Source organism: Pseudochaenichthys georgianus, chromosome 21 (assembly GCF_902827115.2).
Source record: "Pseudochaenichthys georgianus chromosome 21, fPseGeo1.2, whole genome shotgun sequence".
Classification (NCBI taxonomy): domain Eukaryota; kingdom Metazoa; phylum Chordata; class Actinopteri; order Perciformes; family Channichthyidae; genus Pseudochaenichthys; species Pseudochaenichthys georgianus.
In genome coordinates, this window is record NC_047523.1 from 34,411,778 (window position 1) to 34,431,579 (window position 19,802).

At 41.5% G+C, this 19,802-nt stretch overlaps 1 protein-coding gene across 1 annotated transcript in view; it reads right to left on the reverse strand.

Moving 5' to 3' along the window:
- The window catches only part of cntnap5a (contactin associated protein family member 5a), a 114,270-nt gene that overhangs the window by 7,231 nt on the left and 87,237 nt on the right, over positions 1 to 19,802 (reverse strand). The window contains exons 18-22 of the mRNA XM_034110655.2: positions 13,945 to 14,184; positions 11,969 to 12,196; positions 7,826 to 7,959; positions 5,760 to 5,847; positions 5,442 to 5,642 (exon numbers count right to left, since the gene is read on the reverse strand). Of these exons, the coding sequence (XP_033966546.1) occupies positions 5,442 to 5,642; positions 5,760 to 5,847; positions 7,826 to 7,959; positions 11,969 to 12,196; positions 13,945 to 14,184 (891 nt within the window). The remainder of the gene's footprint in view (positions 1 to 5,441; positions 5,643 to 5,759; positions 5,848 to 7,825; positions 7,960 to 11,968; positions 12,197 to 13,944; positions 14,185 to 19,802) is intronic.

Consider the following 19,802-nt stretch of genomic DNA (forward strand, 5'->3'; position numbering starts at 1 on the left):
ATCTCGAGCCGGTTTCTGAAACTTACCTACCCCACCTTTAATGTCTAATACCGACAGTCTGTAAGCATACAAAATAGTGCTTGGGTGCTACTTCAGTATCATACTGTAGACTTTCAATTCCTGAATAGATGGTGCAAGAATGAGTCGTAAAACAAGGAAATTAGTTTGAGCACATCCAGTTTCCTCGATTTAACGTTTTTGTGGACAGGTTAGAAATGAGGTCTGTGGTTAACACAAGCTTAAGAGATGTTCCTGCTTTCATCCAACATAAGATGCATCACAAAATGTCCCTTGTGAATGTCTGAAGCTTCGACATGTCAATATAACTTTGGATGCTAACAAGTGACTAAATGAGACTAGTAAACGACCTCAAGCCAAACATTAGCCTCCTTTAGCCTAGCGGTGGTAACACGTAGCCATGCGACCGTGACCATTAGATTCTACGTATATTCTGCCATATTCCAAAATGTCTTGGCAATGCTAACTTCTGGGTCGGCCTAGAAAAACATGTCACCACAGCACCACTTCACGCCGAGAGTAGTCAGGCAGGAGGACGGTGTCGATGAGGGAAGATTAGCTGATGTGTGTTGGCACATTTACCCCGAGCCATAGTGTCTCACTGGCTGGTGGCGGTGAATGAGCCTTGAAGCTAGCGGCTGTTGGTTTCATGGCATGTTACAGCTCCACGAGATGAGCTTTTTCATGTAGCGGCAAAAACAACGACAACATTTTCATTATGCTCTGAATGAAAGAATCAGCCAACTCCGAGCTCAATCTGCTGCCTCGACAGACGGGACTCCATCTGAAATGTATTCATCTTTTATGATGTAGACTTAGACATGCTGGGGCAATATGGCGTTGGCTAGATGTTTAGATTACCCCTGGTTACTGGCAGACTGTGTGTGCACATCAGTGACGCTTAGTGCTCAGACACCCTTTTTTCAGGATGAAGACGTTTTAATGTTGGTTCACCGGCCGGATTTTCCGCCCAAAGAATTCACCATTGTTTTCGTTGCTCTGTTTTTTCATGCTCCTGATGCAAGCTCCAACAAATGCTCTAGAGGAATGCACTAATGTCTTTGTTGTGCTTGTGTAGCCTAATGGACAAAGCTACAACTGCATTTTGTTGTTCAACCCAACCCTGTCTTCCATAAAGAAAATAAATGATCCTTGAAAAACAACAAAAGAAGTTACCATAGCTATGCAGATGGCACACACATCTACGTAACAATTTCACCAGGAGACTATGCTCCAATTCAAACACTGAGTGAGTGCATTGAACAAATCAATGACTGGATGTGTCAGAACTTTCTCCAATTAAACAAAGATAAAACTGAGGTAATGGTCTTTGGAGCAAAGTCAGAACGTATAAAAGTTAGCGCTGAGCTTCAGCCTGCAATGTTCAAACCAACAGATAAAGCCAGAAATCTAGGTGTAGTCATGGACTCTGACCTGAGTTTCAACAGTCACATTAAAACAGTTACTAAATCAGCCTACTATCACCTAAAGAACATATCTAGGATTAAAAGACTAATGTCACGGCAGGATCTGGAAAAACTTGTCCATGCTTTTATCTTCAGTAGACTCGACTACTGCAATGGTGTCTTCACAGGTCTCACTAAAAAATATATTAGGAAGCTGCAGCTGATTCAGAACGCCGCTGCTCGAGTCCTCACTGACACTAAGAAAGTGGATCACATCACTCCTGTTCTGAAGTCTTTACACTGGCTTCCTGTGTGTCAAAGAATAGATTTCTAAATACTGCTGCTGGTTTATAAAGCACTGAATGGTTTAGGCCCAAAATACAGACCTCCTGCTAAATTATGAACCATCAGATCTCTCAGGTCTTCAGGGACTGGTCAGCTTTCTGTCCCCAGAGTCAGAACTAAACATGGAGAAGCAGCGTTTAGTTATCATGCTCCAAATATCTGGAACAAACTCCCAGAAACCTGCAGGTCCGCTGCAACTCTGACTACTTTTAAATCCAGACTGAAGACTTTTCTTTTTGTCGCTGCTTTCATATCTTAGACTGCACTGTAACTTTTATCCATGTATTTTTTCTTTTTATGTTTCTTTTATTAGCTTTTCTTTTTAATGACTGGTTTGAAATGCCATTTTCTTTGAATTGCCTTGTGTTGAAAAGTGCTATATAAATAAACTTGCCTTGAATCCTTACAAGTAGGCAGCACAAGAACCAGGGCTGAGTGACATGAAGAAAATCAAAAAATCCCAATGTTTCTGAGCAACTACTTCAACATCAATATTGCAACGATATTCTAGGTTTATTGGTGTTTTCACAAAGTACAGTATATACAATTTGAAACTTGATAATTAACCATCAGTTATGTCGATATAATGACTTAGTGGTTAAAGGCAAGTACTAATAATTTGAAGTGTAAAAATATATATATGTTACTGTAAAGACGCTGGTTTGGAAGCACCAGTGGTAAAACTAGATAGCGATCTGTTCCGTCACGCAGCGGGAATGTGTCCCGGATGGACAGACTGTAATTAAATTCCCGAGTCACAACTCAGTTCTCAAAGCTGTAAAACAGGAACCCCATTACACTGATAGTTCTGCTTTCATTTTTCATTTTTAGAAAGCCTGGGGCTTGTGACACGAAGAGGAGTTAGTGGGTTAGCAGTTATTATTTTTAGGCTTCACTCTCAATCGTTTTCTGGTAGCCGGAACTAGGTCACTTTTAACCAGGATACATCACTATAGTACTTCATGCTGCTTAAAGCTAAGAGTCCACATCACAGAGGCCCTGTTGGGTTCTTTCTCCAGTGGACTCCTTTGTTTACTTCTGTAACATAATGACATCACTCCGTAACACTCACACTTCGTTCGGCTAGCGCTCCAACACATTGTAACTTTTGATGTAACAGTTGACCAATCACAACAGAGCTAACCAGCTAACCAATCAGAGCAGACTGGGCTCTGGTTTCAGACAGAGGGTGAAAAGAGGTGCTGCAGCACAGGCAGTATGAGAACAATAAAGAGCCTTTCGAACATTAAAGCATGTACACATGTTACAGTAGAGGTACACTACATACAAATATGAACCTGCACATTAGCATGATAGGGCCCCTTTAAAAGCAATCAGATCATTTCTAAAGGACTCTGGCAAGGACATGCGTTTCCATAAAATGCAGTTCATAGAACCGACACTGACGCTGTCAACAAGAAACATAAAACTTGTGTTCAAGGCTTGTCAAAACACCCACGCCTATTGTTTTCTGTAACACGATCACACACACTGACATCTGTCTATATTGTGGCTCTGACGTGCGCCACAGACGTCTTTTAACGACTGACACTACGAGGCTGGCTTTCTGTAGATTCACTGCATCCAGAGAGAGAAGTGTTAGAGGAGCAGAACGTGCCAAACAGCCAAGCAGAAAAACATCAAGGACTAGACATCTTGGCAGAGGCCATTAGAGAAATTCATTAAGGCCGTGAATATCTCCCTTTTTATTATTGTTGATTATTGTGTCAATACTTTTTCTTAATTGGTTGTCAAGTCTATAGAATGTGAGCTAAGAGTGAAAATCAAACGCCATCATTTCCCTTCAAATAACTTCCGTTGTCACTCAGTTTGGAGATATGTCCAATGACTTAAAGAGAAGCTGCTAATCCGCCCATTCAAGAAGCTGGAAACAGACGATGCTGCCGAATAAATAATTGGAAAGATTAATTAATTATCACCAGTTTTTGTCACAAACAAATTGATAAGGGGGAATTGAGTCGGAACGGTTTTGTTTTAATCTCACTTGTGTTTGCCGGCCTGGAGAAAACGTTTTGAATTGAATCCGAAGCTATTCAGAGTGAACTGCAGGTGACCTCAAGCACACCACCTTTGAGTCAACCAGTTAGAATAACAACACTTAAATGTTTTGTATCAAACTGTTACCAGTCGCTGTAGTTTCCAGCATGTGTTGCTCAGCATGTTAAATTAATCTTTAGCTAATTCTTTTGTATTAGTTTTGTTTCCTTTGTTTCAACTCGTTTAGATTATTGTAATGCACTTTATGCCGGCCTAAATAAGACTTCGCTGGCCCGCCTGCAGCTTGTACAAAGCTCTGCGGCGCGGCTGCTCACAGGAACCCGCAAGTTTGACCACATCACACCAGTTCTGGCTTCGCTCCACGGGCTTCCTGTCCATTTTAGAGTCCATTTTAAGATGTTATTGTTTGTTTTTAAATCTCTTAATGGGCTGGCCCCAGAGTACATCTCCGACCTCTTACAGGTGTACACCCCCTCAAGGGCTTTGAGGTCGGCTGACCAGCTGCTGCTTGTAGTCCCAAAAACAAAGAAAAAGACCAGGGGCGACCGAGCGTTCTCATCGGTAGCCCCCAGGCTCTGGAACGACCTGCCCCCTCATGTTAAATTGTCGCCCACTCTTGAAGCTTTTAAGTCCCGCCTAAAAACCCACCTCTTGTCCCTCGCTTACCAGTCAGTCTGAGCTATGTCATACCTGTTTGTATGCTTTCACTGTCTGTCCATAGCCTTTATGTGCCTTTTATTTATTCTTATGTGTGCTTTTTATCTATTCGTGTAATATTATATTTTATTATAATGTTATGTTCATTGTGAAGCACTTTGGCAAACCCTCTGTTTTTAAACTGTGCTATATAAATAAAGTGGATTGGATTGGATTCATCCTGCGAAATTTGATTTTGACCACTACAGTTGCTATATTGATGAAATAGCGCTTTTTAAATATGTTACAGGTATCCCTGTGCCAAGTAAATATTCATTAATCTTTTAATATGAATTCACCATGGATGTAAGAAGATTAAACTAGCAAACAATCGGTAGAATGTACTTTTTGTTACATCGTGTACCTTAGTTCAGTTCAGTATTTGAGTGTATGTATTTGGTGACTTCCCCACACTGTCACTGTCAAGACCGCTGTAATGTTTCAACTGCTGGCGAAGTTATCTCAAAGACGCAGGAAGTGATGGAGAGGGTCCGTGGGGAGGGGTAGTTACCTTATTCTTCGTGGTCTGATAAACTCTGAATTGATTACATTTAGTGGCCCATATCGTTTCCCCCCCCCCAAGCTAGAGTTATATTACATGAGGTTAAATCTCAACTGGTATGGAAACACGAGTAAAAGCTGTGACGTCCATTTTGATCTTTAGGTGGCGCGTATGTTTTTGAAGACATTGTTTGGACTACATGTCCTGTGGGTCAGAGAAGAGAGCTGGAGCGAGTTCAAAGTGTTTTGTAATGACATTGTTGATTCCCTTGACCGAGCCCTTTAAATAAACCTCCTGTGTTGTAAGACATCAGTCCCAGTGTTTCCCCATCGCCATGTTTGTCTTCAATCAAAGCTCCTTAAAGAATTTCCATCACAGCATGTATCTGGAAAGGACTATTCAGAGGCCGTGTGCGTGGGGCGAGTTTAACAGCAGAGTGTGTGTGTGTGTTTTACCTTGCTGTGTGTGTGAAGTGGACTCTGCCAGTGCTCCACAATTCGATTGAACCAAAGGTCCACGAATGGTGACCAATGAGCTTCCTCGATTGGTCAGGGCGGCCTTCAGCGGCGCGACGTGATTGAACTGCACCGAGGAGAGGCAGCCAATGAAACCTTTAGAAGCTGCGTGTGTCACTTCCTCGTTCAGGTTCTCCCTCCCTGCAGAAGAACAGTCAATTTAAAATGGCGACAGTTTTTGAATTACAGTAAGTAACCAAATGAGGCATGACGTGGGCGTTTTTGCAGCAATTTCCTGAAGACCGTGGGAGGACTTACTGGTGACTTTGCCCAATGTCAGGGATCTGATTAGGATCAGCTCTGCATCGGATGACAGTGTGTACTTTCTGTGGATGTCCTGGTCGATCTGGTTGAGTGGAGAGAAATCAAATAACAAGGCAATTACAAGAAATCTAAACCGAGGTAACACCAGCAGCAGCAGCAGCACATTTCAATACATTATAGATTGGGAATCGTCTCCTCTCCAGCTTCATGCCAAACCATATCCGCCCACAGTTAGCTTTGAAGTGATATAGACCTTTCACTTCTGCACTACACCACGCTGACTCTGTTGCATCACTTAACTTGATGATCTGCAATAAAACACTGCAGGGTTTGATTACGGCCTCTTCCGTTTGTAAAATGCTTACATAGCCCTTTAATGATGCAGCTCAGAATAGATTGTGATTGCAGTGGAGCACCATCGCTCGACTGTATGGATGACGGGTGGAAAATGAACGATTTAGGTTAATTAAAAAAGGATTGCCTATGGTTTGTGTTCTTTGTTTATAATCCTAAAACAACGAGCCGTTCTTTGATGTCACACTGTTGTGTTGGTTTCACATATCTTTATTGTATTGTTGACAAAGGTGCTCATATCTGGCAAAGTTTAATATAACTGTAATCTTTCTCTGAAACTGACGAAAACAATATTTACCGGCGCTCCACTCCCTAGCCTTTTTGGGTGCTTTCAAGCACATCTAACAGCTTTTGTCAGCAGATGGAGCTTGCTCAGTTGTCATCACGTGTAGAAAGTGTGCAAGTATGTAAATGTGATCACCCTCGGTCCTATATATAGAGGAGATTGTTATCCCTGCCAACGCAGAATACTGTTCTTCAGTGCGGCGCGAAACCCATCTGCTAATGAAGACTGCTAGATGAGGCACAAAACTCGACTGAGGGAATATTAATCTCAAATCCGGATGATGTTTCTATTTGGCTTTTGTTTGCCTGCTATGAGAACCTGCGTAATAGTATATCATAATAGAGCTCAGCCTTTCTGTATGAATCATAGGGAATGCAAAAAGTATTGCAAGGGAGCACAAAATATTGACCGAGAGTGCAAAAGTCCTCGTCATTCCCATGTATACTTTATTTAGCTAAAAGTAGATATTTAGAAGGCTAAAAATATGTTAAACACTTCAAATATAAGCTAGCTAGGGTGTTAGTAAACAAAGCTTAAAACTTTTTAAAAAGTTGACTTATGTTAAAGGTGGGGTAGGTTTGAGAAACCGGCTCGAGATACACTTTGTGTTATATTCCATGGAATGCTCTTAACATCCCGATAGCCATGAATATCTGAAGTGCTTTGACAACAAATCCATAACAAAATGTCATCTGTGGAAGCCGTGGCGCTGTAAAAAGCACGACCAATCATCTGAGCCGGCCCGGCTAAACGGACTGGATGGCCTACCTGCCTGTCAGCCTTCCATCTGGGCACAGACTTATCTCGTGCCCTCATTGGTCATGTGCGCCTTCGTGTGTTTTGGAGGAGGGGCTCTGTAAGGAAGTGGCAGATTTCTTCCGGCTGTGTATTTTCAAATTCTAGCGCACTCGAGCTGCTTTCTCCAAAATTACCTACCCCACCTTTAAGCTCTGTGTGGCCAGATCTCCAACGAGTGTTTGCTAAGACAGACAAATCAAAGAATTTATCTGGAAAATACAACTTTAGTATCGGAATGTCAAAATGTTTGGAAGTTATGAGGCTGAATGGGTTTGATGACCCTGGAGCGAAAACATCAGACATAATCTGTGTTCATGTTCACTTACTAGACTTAGACCGTGCTAGTCAACCCCAAAGAGCCTGTGTCGAAACCAATGAGAAATAGATACAGGAAATGAACCCTGGAACGATCTTTGCATTTATTCCTTCTTAGCCAATCAGATAGGACTGTGCTTTAAAGGGGGCTTACAAAATGAAGCTTTGCAAACAGAGGGTGAATACAGGTATTTTCAGTAAGACAGTATGCGAAAAATAACATTTCTTAAACATTAAAGCATGTTATCATGTTCTAGAAACCCAATAAATGTCCCCTTTTTTGCGAGGCAGAAAATCTCCTGCTCACCTGTACATAGAGGTTTTTTCCCACTCGGTGGATTCTGATTCGATGGAATCGTCCGTCTGCCAGGTTGGTGAGGACGGGGCTGAACACGTCTGGACTCCTGTCGGTCTGAAGGTGATACCAGATCTGCAGACTCCCTGGACACAAAGCACGAGAAGACGTGTGACACTTTCCGGAAAAGAGACCATATAGAAATGTCCACTGAAGCACTTTATGACGACTGATTCATCTTTGGCTCGATGATAATATAGCCACAATACTTTGGATTCAAGTATGCCGAATACTGAAAGAGAATACTGAAGTGATGTGGCTGCTTAAATATAAATAGACCACTATCTCTAAACTTCTTCTTCAATTGTTTTTTTTTGTTGTTGATAGATATACATATGTTTATCTCATTGCTCATGTCTCCCACACAGAACAAGTCAATATGTGCTCAGCGTTCCTCCCACACACACACAACCAGATCAAAGAGTCAGATAGCTATGCATTGTCAAGTTGAGCTGGGTCAATATTACAATTCCCGGTTTGTAGGTGAAGGGCTTTGTGTAGTGATTAATTTCAAATCCTGAGAGTGCTCCTATAGATGAAGGTCACTGTGGATGAAGTGTCTCCTCTGCCCTTCAGTGTTTACAGAGGCCCGGGGAACATGGGATCTGATTGAACACAAGAGAAAGTCTTAGTACACTGACACTGACTAACAACTGCACTGTCACTCAATATGACGCTCTAAGTTTGGATACAGCTTCAAAGCTGTCAGCTAAAAGCCTCAACGCTTTCCTCGTGTCAGTGGCTGAACACGCGGAGACTGCATCGACAGCAGGGAATAGTCTGTAACAAGTGAGGACCTTTTTCTGACATTTTTTCCAGACGTAAAGGGAAACACTTTTCATTGCGATACGATAAACTTTATTGTCTGATCGAGTCTGAGGTTTTTCTTGCTTCACAGCAGCTCCTTTCGCAACAGAACAAATACTTTTAAGGAAACAAGGAACAAGATATTTAACACAACATTGCAATCACTAATAGTGGTGCAGATAGCTGTAAGCAACAGCATTTCCATTGTCATCCCTCTGGAGTCACTTATTAAAGAAAGTCCAACAATTGTCCAAGATGGCCATACTTTCCAGCCAAGGAAACGGTATTTTACCACAGAATTTTAACTAACACTGGATCAACTTCGGTGATTCTGATATTGAATACATGTTTTTGAATATGGGAAAGAAACATGTATTATTTAGAAACTACTTTTTATGTCATTTTAAACACAACATCTTAAAATGTGGGGCTTATTAGAAAGTATTTGGCACATTAAACCACACTAATTCTAAAACTAGTCTTCTATGTTAGCACTTCTATGTTAGCACAACTAGTTAGCTGTTACTAAACCCCATGATACCACCACCACCACCACCACCACCACCACTACCACTACCACTACTACCACCACTACCACTACTACTACTACTCCACCCCAAAATACCTCCACCTCCTCCACTACCATGCATGATAGGCTACCCAGTTTACCATTGGCAGATTATTTTTGATTGTATGCCTTTGACAGATATCGGTAAAAATACGCTTTTGGAGTAATTCCTGACATCAGAATTTGGTTTCTAGGTGTTCAAAAAAGTTTGATTTGGCACCAAGGTCATTCATGTAGGGCAAGTGAAAGAGCTTCTTTAGCAACAAAAGGACATTTCAAAGCCATCAGTGGTGGCCATCTTGGGATTTTTCAAAAAGTAACCTAACATGAGTTTATGTGCCACTTTGAGTACTTGTATCCAGAGATGGCACAAGTACACACATCCTTGAGTTAAGTAGAAGTACAGATACTCCTGTTTAAAAATACTCTGGTAGAAGTACTGATTAAACTTCTTCACTCAAGTAAAAGTAAAGAGGCTTTGAAATGTACTTCAGTAAAAAGTACCCATAGCTAGCAGCTGTTTTAAAGAGTACCTGACCTCCCTTTATATTAATAGAACAATAATGTCATTGTTAGCTAATGAATGTTTCCATGCTGAACAACGGCAACATGACAACGTTTCCATTGGTCCCTCTTCTTTAGAGAAGACCAGGAAGTGATGGATACACGGATCGTGTTCAAATCAATAGGCACGCAATGACTCTAAAGAATAATGATCACGCCACCAAACACACATTCAAACTAAAGGAACCAGCTGTTTGGAAAATGTAAGAAGTAGAAAGTCGTCAGAAAAATAAGTAGTGGAGTAAAGTACTGATACCAGAACAATTTACTTAAGCACAGTAACAAAGTATTTGTACTCCACTACTTCCCACCTCTGCTTGAAAGATTACATGGTATATTTAATTATCTGCAGCACTATAAAGACAATATGTTTAAGACTCTTTAACATACATTTGATCTGGGATATATTTTTGTTTTGTTTACAGTCTAAGGTATTTAAAACAAAAACAAGTTTTCCCATGGAGACTTTTATTGTGCATATGGACTAGTTTAATGTATTGGACTGTTATATCCCCAGTGGAGACAGATGCAGAGGAGGAGCAGAACCGTGGAGGGTAAATCTATTCATTAGCCCATAATCAGTTTGCACAACATTGCGGGGGCGGCTCCGGTATGTTATCCGTGCTGGAAGCTGAGGCAACAGAACATTAGCACATTAGCTGCCTGTTAGCTGACACCCTTATTTCGGTTCTGTTTAACACCTTTCCACATGTTGGTCTTAATGTATTCATGTGTTAATTATGGCCCCAGACCCTTTGAAAAATAAACCTGTATTTCACACTATGTTTTGACATATCTGAACATGTCCATGCATTCTGTGCTAGCCTGGTGTTTAACAAACACCCTACCATGTTAGCTGGAGTGCAATGGGATTGTGATGGAATCCTTTTAATGTAAGTGGATTTTTTTCCGCCCTAAAAATATAACGATGTTCAAGTGAACCCCGGTGCATCTCATTTGTGGAGCGAAAACGCAAAGTGGACCAGCCCACTGTCAGGAAGCTATCTTCTAACGTATGTAATTATGCAAAAAGATTTGGTAACCATGGTAGCACATTGGTGTCAGCCTGTAAGAGCAGGGATTTTATCTGATCAGGAACAGGGAAGAGGTTGTATCAGCGCGCAGAGGTGTGTCCTTCCCCACAATCCCTGGCCCTAGTTTGATTCTGTTTTTATCTGTCATTATTCAACTGCCTATTTCCTCTCGATTCACCGAAAGACAAGCGGAAAACATGCATATAATGTGATTTTGTTTCGTTCTTTTACCCCCGTTGGCCCATGAAGTGCTAATGATGCAAGAAAACAGACGTATTTTTGAGTGAGTTTCCTCCCAATTAATTCATGTTATTCCAAAACACCCTGCTCCACCCTTCTCTACAAATTACCTTCCTGTAGTGAAGCAACTTTACACACAGTAGGTTAGTTACAATTGGATGACGACACACAGCTAATGAAATTGTTAATTAAAATTGCACTTTTTCCACAATTTGAAAAAGGAAACATGTGCACTCCACTGATACACTTTTCCACCTGCTGGCAGAGTCACTAATTGCTTAGTAGGTTACATATGACATCTGAATAATTGACCCTTTAAGCAAAGCGCTTGACACCTTAAATTACGTAGCAATGTAGATGGAAAGGTTTTGTCCCCAAACAACAGACAAAGCTCAAGCGAGATTTTCACCTTACAGTCCTCATGTCTTAATCAAATCACTCCCATTTTAACTAGATGCCTCATGTGTCAAACTGTTATTCTTTCCATACAAATCATTGCTTATAAATAATGACGTTAGCTGTGCCGCATTTTATCCGATAAGGATTTTAAATGGTGTTAATTGGCTGTGGGCAAACAGGTGTATCATTCCTTAACTGAGATGCAGATATGATATATTCCTAACAGTATATAAATATATAAAACCCCAAGTCTACTGTTGCTACTGCAGCATTGATTTGGTTCATGTTACAAGGTGGAAGATGTTTGCTAACAATGCATTTATCCGCTTGGCTGCGAAGCAAAGTTTTTTCCGCTTCGTTGATAAAGGTTACGGGTAACATTGAAAGAAGTATATGAATACTCAGCCATATATTTATCATTGTCATACGTTTGGTGACAGGTCCTTTGTCTTTCATACTTTTAATGTAAATAGCTGCGCGTACCGTTCTTGGCGAGGATGACAGCGATGTATTGCTGGCTGAAGGTGCTGACAGTGAGCAGCATGGCCGGCCTCTGGGAGGTGACGAAGCTGAAGGCCACGTCCTCTCTGGCTCTGCTGCTGCTCTCCGTGGAAACACTGGACGCCTGCGAGCTTCTGTTCTGCATCACCGAGAAGGGCTCCTGGAAGGTGTAGGTCACAGAGGACTCCATGTCGAAGGACACGGACACCTCTGCACACAGCGGGACACGGGGAAGAGAAAGGAAGAAGAGGTTTCAGTGCCGCGAGCTCTGTTACAACAGTTTTTGAAACGAGATTAAAAGACTAAAAGCCAGCTCATGGCCTCCAGAGGATGCAGGCCTCAGCACAACTGTGAATATAAACGTGTTAGGCGAGTGTTGAGCTGCTTTAGTTGAGAAGGAAAGGGTAAAAAGGTAGGAAGTCGAAGTATGGCCCCATTTTATCACTGGCTTAACCGACACTGTTACAGCAACACGTTTATAATGACAGGGCCTAAGTAGTTAATAATAAACAATAAATACAACAATAATTAAATAATAATATAGCACCTTTAAAGGCGGAGTTTACAAAGTGATTGGACGGAAAAGAATATAAAACAAATACATAAATAAAAAACACACAGTGTGCAAAGGAATAGTGGAGAGAAGACAAATGATAATAAAAGACAAACCATTAAAATGAATAAAAACAATAAAAGAAAAGTCAATAAAGAAATAAAAGAAAAATAAAGAACAATAAAGCAATAAAAACATGACGTCTCATAAAAGACAATAACAGGGGGTATTAGGAAGTGATTTAGACCGGTTCTCCGAGCCAAAGCCGAGGGGTTCTTATGGAGAACGCACAGTTGCATTTAGATTGAATTCAGTTTCTTTAAGGAACAGCCCAAGCTAAGGATCTGAAGCTGCAGACCGGCTCATTTAGGGTCACTTTGTTTGAAGGCAGACCAAGCTGTGCTTTGAGTGGGATCAGTTAAATCTTCAAACCAAGATTTATCATCTGTTAAAACCAGTGAGAAACTACGTTGCTGCATTGTGAGTTAGTTAGGCGAGGGCGTGACGTGTGTTGAAGCCAAAAGGGAATACGAAAGGTAGTCTTGAGAATATACAGTAGATGTGGTAATGGCGGAATGTGTTACAGCACATACACCGATAATCCCATTACAGATGCTGCATATCATTAGTGCTTACTGGAGTACTAACACATCTAAACACTAAATAAAAATCTGAAAATAAAAGGGACACATCTCTTTGTGAAAAGGCAGTTAAATCATACTTTTGCTGTAAATGTGAAGTTCTTTGATAATGTCAAAACACGGAGCTTTGAAAATCTGCCATCATAGCGCCGAAAGCTTTTCTTTCAAAACTTGCTTTCACTTCCACGAGTTTAACTCCCAGAGGGACACGGATCAGAGGGATGTCTGTAACCCGCGTGACATATCTGATCGGCACGACAACACAACTAACTGTGGGATCCAAGTTGTAATAAAGCAGAAATATCTTTGAACAGCAGCCGGATTATTTTCATTCTGGCATCACTGCCACTTTTATATTATAAACTATGAGAAAGAGAAAACAGTGTAAACATTGCAGTGTGGTCGGTCACATTGGCGGCCACATTTTCCATCTCGTGTCGCTCCGAATACGCCTTGAAAGTGTTCCTCCTGTGCGTGTGTGCACCGTTTGCCCAGCCTGCTGCTCTGCTGGCTCCGGCGTGTGTCGGTGCCTCCGCTCTGCTCTCACATACCGCCCGAGATAATTTGCTCTAATGCATTTTAAATGTTCTCGGAGTCTGGAGCCAGGACAAGTATTAATTGCCCCTTGCATTACTTGCATTTTTATTGATGCGCTGTAATGGAATAACCTTGGCAATGATTGATTATTTATTTGTGGTAATCAACATTACCCTATTTAAAGAATTACATTAGGTGTGAAGCTTTTGTTGTCGATGGGCACTCACCTTGGTCGCAGGTGGTTCCCCCGTAGGCCGACTGGGAGCAGTCGCACACATAGCCGTTGCTTTTCTCGATGCACCGCCCTCGGTTGTGGCAGAGGCTGCTGGAGCCGCTGCAGTAACCGGGGCAACCTGAGGTCACCCCGGGGGTCAGCTTGGCCCTCTCCTCCAGATCGAAGCAGATGCCGTTGACCGTCAGAGTCCTGATGCAGCCCATGAAGCCTCTCTGCTGGGACGCCGTTCCTCCTGAGGTGGGAAGTAGTGGAGTACAAATACTTTGTTACTGTACTTAAAGTTCACCTATTATGCAAAATCCATGTTTTCATGTATTTTATACATCAACATGTGTCCCCTCTGTGTAAAGATATTCTGAAAGTTTCCGGAACGAAGACCCCCTCTCTTTTTGTCCTGATCCATTTCTATAAAAAGCCTGTCTGAAAACGAGCTGATCAGATTTTGGCCACTTTATGATGTCATAACGATTTTTTTGTCTTGTGTAACCATTAGCCAATCACCAACCAAGGTAACCCCCCCCCCCCTACCTTATCACCTGAGTCTCCTCCTAGAGCACCATTGTGTTCTTTTTAACCAAATATCTCTCATGCCCCTTTCACACCAACGCGGTTCCAGGGCCGGATCGGAGCTAGAGCCTGAAAAGCACCGTCTTTTCCTGTTCACACCGCAGCGGAGCCGCCTCTAAGCTCCGAAATCCGGTTCGTTTCAAGCACCAAACAATTGTCGGTCTAGAAGCAAGAACCGCATACGTCACGCTTACGTCGGAGGGGGGCAGATTAACCTGAGCTAACAGTTAAAGGCGAGTACGGCAAATACAAGTTGTAACAAGCAGTAGCGCTGAGCAAAGTGACTAGAAGGCAACCACACACTTATAAAAAAAACCCACACTTTATAAAGTCAGGCAACACTAACCAGGCTTCGTGTGATTCTGTTTATTTGTGCCTTACTTTGACCATCCGTTCGCTGTTATTGATAATTGTGGAGAGCAGGCAGAAGTGTTGTTTTGTATTATAGCAGCTATCGGATGGAATAATACATGGGCTGCACAGGTTGCCATGTCCGACCATCACAAGTAGAATCATAATGAAAAATACGCCGGTAAAATGTGCCTGTAGAAAACGGCTTATGCCACAATAGGATAGCAACAAGTAGTCAAGTTATAGTCAGTTAGCTTGGGTTGCTATGCTAACATCACCCATTTTATGCCAGAGAAACGTTCACAACAGCATTGTGATGCCAAACAGCGTCAATTCAGACTGACCCACATTCACTCATGGGGAATTGGGGATATGCATCAGCTGCTTGTGTGACAGTCGGACAGTGAATACGTTACAGCGGCCGCTGCTGTGAGTTAACGGGAGAATAAACTCCTGTGGAAGAGCAGCCAGCACTGCAGCAGTCGGTAATGCCGCTGAAACACATTAATAAACAATGAACCACGGCACTCTGGAGAAAAGTATAAGGTTGGAGAAGTCGTTATTTAATTTAATCTGGCTTCGTGTGATTAAAAGCAACACGATCATCGACCCGACGCAGTCCCCCATTGTTGTTGTAGTGAGCGCCGTTGGGGACAAAATCAGCGACGTAAACGGTGACGTCATGACTCAGCAGCGGCAGCACCAGTCGGGCTCGGGGCGGTGTGAACAAAAGGGGGCTGAAAAGAAGAACCGGTTCCGAACCAGAAAAGCTCTAGCACGGAGCTAGAATGGGAACTGAGTTGGTGTGAAAGGGGCATCAGAGGGGCTCCTTATTTTCATCTGAAGTAACAGACAGAGAATCAGCACTTTTGAATCAGGGCTGAAACAGAGGGGATTATGGGTAGTGCTGCAATGATCTGTTTGGTGTTTGGAGCCACACTTGTGTCACACTTCAGAGACATGTTTTGTATGAGAGCTGTAATATATTGATGAAAAACAGTATAATAGGGACCTTTAAGTAAATTGTTCTGGTATCAGTATTTTACTCCACTACTTATTTTTCTGATGACTTTTTACTTTTACTTCTTACATTTTCAACACAAATACCTGTACTTTCTACTTCTTACATTTTCCAAACAGCTGGTTCCTTTAGTCTGAATGTGTGTTTGGTGCGTGATCATTATTCTCTAGAGTCATTGCGTGCCTATTGATTTGAACACGATCCGTGTATCCATCACTTCCTGGTCTTCTCTAAAGAAGAGGGACCAATGAGAACGTTGTCATGTTGCCGTTGTTCAGCATGGAAACATTCATTAGCTAACAATGACATTATTGTTGTATTGATATAAAGGACGGTCAGGTACTCTTTAAAACAGCTGGTAGTTATGGGTACTTTTTACTGAAGTACATTTCAAAGCCTGAGTAAAGAAGTTTAGTCAGTACTTCTATTTTTACCAGAGTATTTTTAAACACGAGTATCTGTACTTCTACTTGAGTAAAGGATGTGTACACTTTTGCCATCTCTGCTCCTGAGAGGAGAACAACCATTAGTCACATCTAATGCTCGCCGGCTGTGCTAAGAAGCGATCTTTGATGATTTTATAACCATGATTCTCTTCAAGGCTGATGAGGATTTACGATAAAAAAACTACCTAATTGCTGTTTGCAACTGGGGCAGATCTGAAGGCTTAAGCGTGAGAAAACTCATTAAGACTAAAAATACAATATATTGGATTAGACAGGTATCGTGAAGACATAACTGTGTGACGCAACAAATGTTTATTACACGGTGACAGCTGCTTATTTACACCTCATAGAAAAGGGACGTTGATGACTTTTGATGGAAAGGTATCATTGTTATGCCTGTCATTTATCCCAGGAAGAAAAAACACACAAACAGGTGGGTATAATTTCATTATCCCACGAGGCTGATAAATGAGGCTCCATCATAAGTTTTCGAATTTGTCTTGCATATGCAAAGTGTTTGGTGTATTTTGATGGCACAAAGAGTAGCTCTCATACATACTAATTTCACTACTGCTAATATCTACCAGGGAAGACTTCTATAAAGAGGGGCTTTCATGGACTGAACACACACCGTCAGTGGGTTGAAGTTATAAGAAAAAAACACATCTCAATATCCTCCAAACTGTAAACACTGTGGTGGTGACCTGTCAATGACAAGGTAGCCCTAGCATAAGCAAACCCTGCTTTGTAGTCTATTTGACTCAAAATGTGAAGATAATTTAGAAAAGGAACTCCATGCTGTATTGAAGAAGGCTTAAAACTAGCAATTGACACCATAAGCTCACCCTCAAAATGTTTACTGAGGAAATTAACCACGTAAAGAGTAGGGCCATTTTCTTATAGACCTCTATACATAAGGACTTGCCTTTTGTTTGCCCCCTGCTGGCGATCAGAGAGAATGCAGGTCTGTAGCACTTCCTTATTAGCTTCAGCTTTCAGACCTGAAGGTTGCTGCTTATTTGTAGTACCGTACTTTTGGGACTATAAAGCGCACCTGCATATAAGCCGCAGCAGCTAAATTGTCCGTCTGTCTTGCTCTCGTTCTGTCTCTCGGTTCCACTTTTACTTTGGCGCGCTACCTGTCTCACTCTTTTCCGGCCTCCAGCTTTTCCTGCTGGAGCCCGCCGCATAAAGGTGGCGGGCGCGGACCGGTCATAGAGCCCATAGCGATAAAGGTGGTTCATTTTACCTGTAAAATCCATAGATTTAGGAGGTTCCCTAGTGGCCGTTAGCTGTACAAACAAAATGGGGAAAAAAGTCGCGGCTTATAGTCCGAAAAGTACGGTATATATTTTTTTGTAAATGAATACATTCAATCATTTCTCACTACCTGAAAAAGTAATGCCAATAGACACATTTTCTCACTGAAATTCCCTGTGTCATGTTAGCTAGCTTTAACCAGGAGGTTTCTATCACACACGCTATGGCATGTTGTAAAAGCCTTTAGAGAATGATGGACATTTCATTGAAAGCAGCTCATGAGTGGTATTAACCCCTGTGTTGTGTTGTGTTTGAAAGCTGTTACTGTTCATGGTGTTCGCGGGTCAATTTGGACCCATGATTTATCTCAGTCCAAAACACTCACAAATAATGACTATCATCCAATATTGTTTTAACTACATCATAACTAACTTATTATGCATTCATAACCGTACAATCCTGTTGTAATGTTATTGTATGGCCCCATTACAAATGGCAAACATTACACCACATATTTAAAGGTGGGGTAGGTAAGTTTGAGAAACCGGCTCGAGATCGCTAGAATTTGAAAATACACAACCGGAGAAAATCTGCCACTTCCTTACAGAGCCCCTCCTCCAACACACACGAACGCGCACATGACCAATGAGGGCACGAGACAAGTTTGTGCCCCGATGGAAGGCTGACAGGCAGGTAGGCCTTTTGTACTTTTTACAGTATTACGGCTTCTACAGATGACATTTTTTTATGGATTTTTTGTCAAAGCACTTCAGATATTCATTGCTATCGGGATGTTAAGAGCATTCCATGGAATATAACAAAAAGTGTATCTCGAGCCGGTTTCTGAAACTTACCTACCCCACCTTTAAGTAAAACATGCGATTCAATTCATTAGGTTATATTTCCTATAGTGAAGACAGTGGATCATTACGTTATCTGACTATAGACTAATATTAGAATACAATCTCCCCAAAAAGAATTTTAAATGATTGTTACAGTGGAAGAAGGGGTGGGGGAGGGGTGTCTAAAGTCAAAGATGAATCTTGATTGGGCCAAATTTGACCCCGAGTCACCCCCAACAATGCTGCAACACCCAATTATAAACTTTATTTTTTAGAGACCTTCAGACTTGGCTTAAATTGTCAAAATCAGTTTTTTTGTGTTTATATAGCTGTTGTGGAGGATATCATGAAGCCTTGTTCCGTAAAAAATGTAGTTATTATATCATTTTAACTTGAACACAACATAAGGGTTAAGTATATGTTAGGTACCATCAAGTCATCAAATCTATGAGCATTAGTTTTGTTTACGTCACCATTTGTTAAATGTCAAAACACAACTCTGCCCGACTGCCCTTTTGCCTGACTAACCACGGTGCTGCTGCTCAGTTGCTCACAGGGCTTTGCTTTGTCGGCGAAGCTGCTCTGTAATTTAAAGTGCTCCATAATTGTTTGTTTTGCTTTGTTGAACTATAATTTGTTTTTTACTGCTGCCCAATCTGCGTTGGGCGTACGTCCGTCAGTGTTTTGCTTTAATTGATTTGCCCTTCATCATGATTTTTGTTCTACTCTTGTTTATAGATTGTTAGGCTGCCAACTTTACACCTGATCAGGGACTACAGATGAAAACTAGCTCCCCTGGCACAGTCTGGCATATTTACAGTAATGTATTTGTAATACCCACTGTCCCTGAGAAATAAAAACAGTATAAATAAATTATGCTCGGACGGGAGTCACATATAAATCTATCTCTAAAAAGTATTTTTCATGTGACCACAAAGGTACTTTAATCCTAAAATAATTGCTATAACTGCATGTGTGGATATAAAACCCTTTCCAAACCTGTTTTCTGCAAACTTGCCTATATTTGTTCAGGGTGACTATCACAAAGACTTGATTGAATACGGCCTTTCAGTATAATTACAGTATATCTACACAGACCGAGAAATATAACTTAGTCAAATTCAATTTCTACTATCCACCACGGTTGACTATAATCGAATAAAGACAAATGGAAAGTGCTTTTAAATAAATAATTAGCAGCCTTACTGTGTTGCGTAATACATGGTGAAGCTACTGAATATTCCTATGTGGAGTTGGTGATAAATGCAGCAAAGATATCTATTGAACTCTCTTTAAAGAGGCCCTATGCTGGGGTTTTCCCTTTGCTGCAGTGTGTTATTTAGGTCTCCATCACGCCCACCCA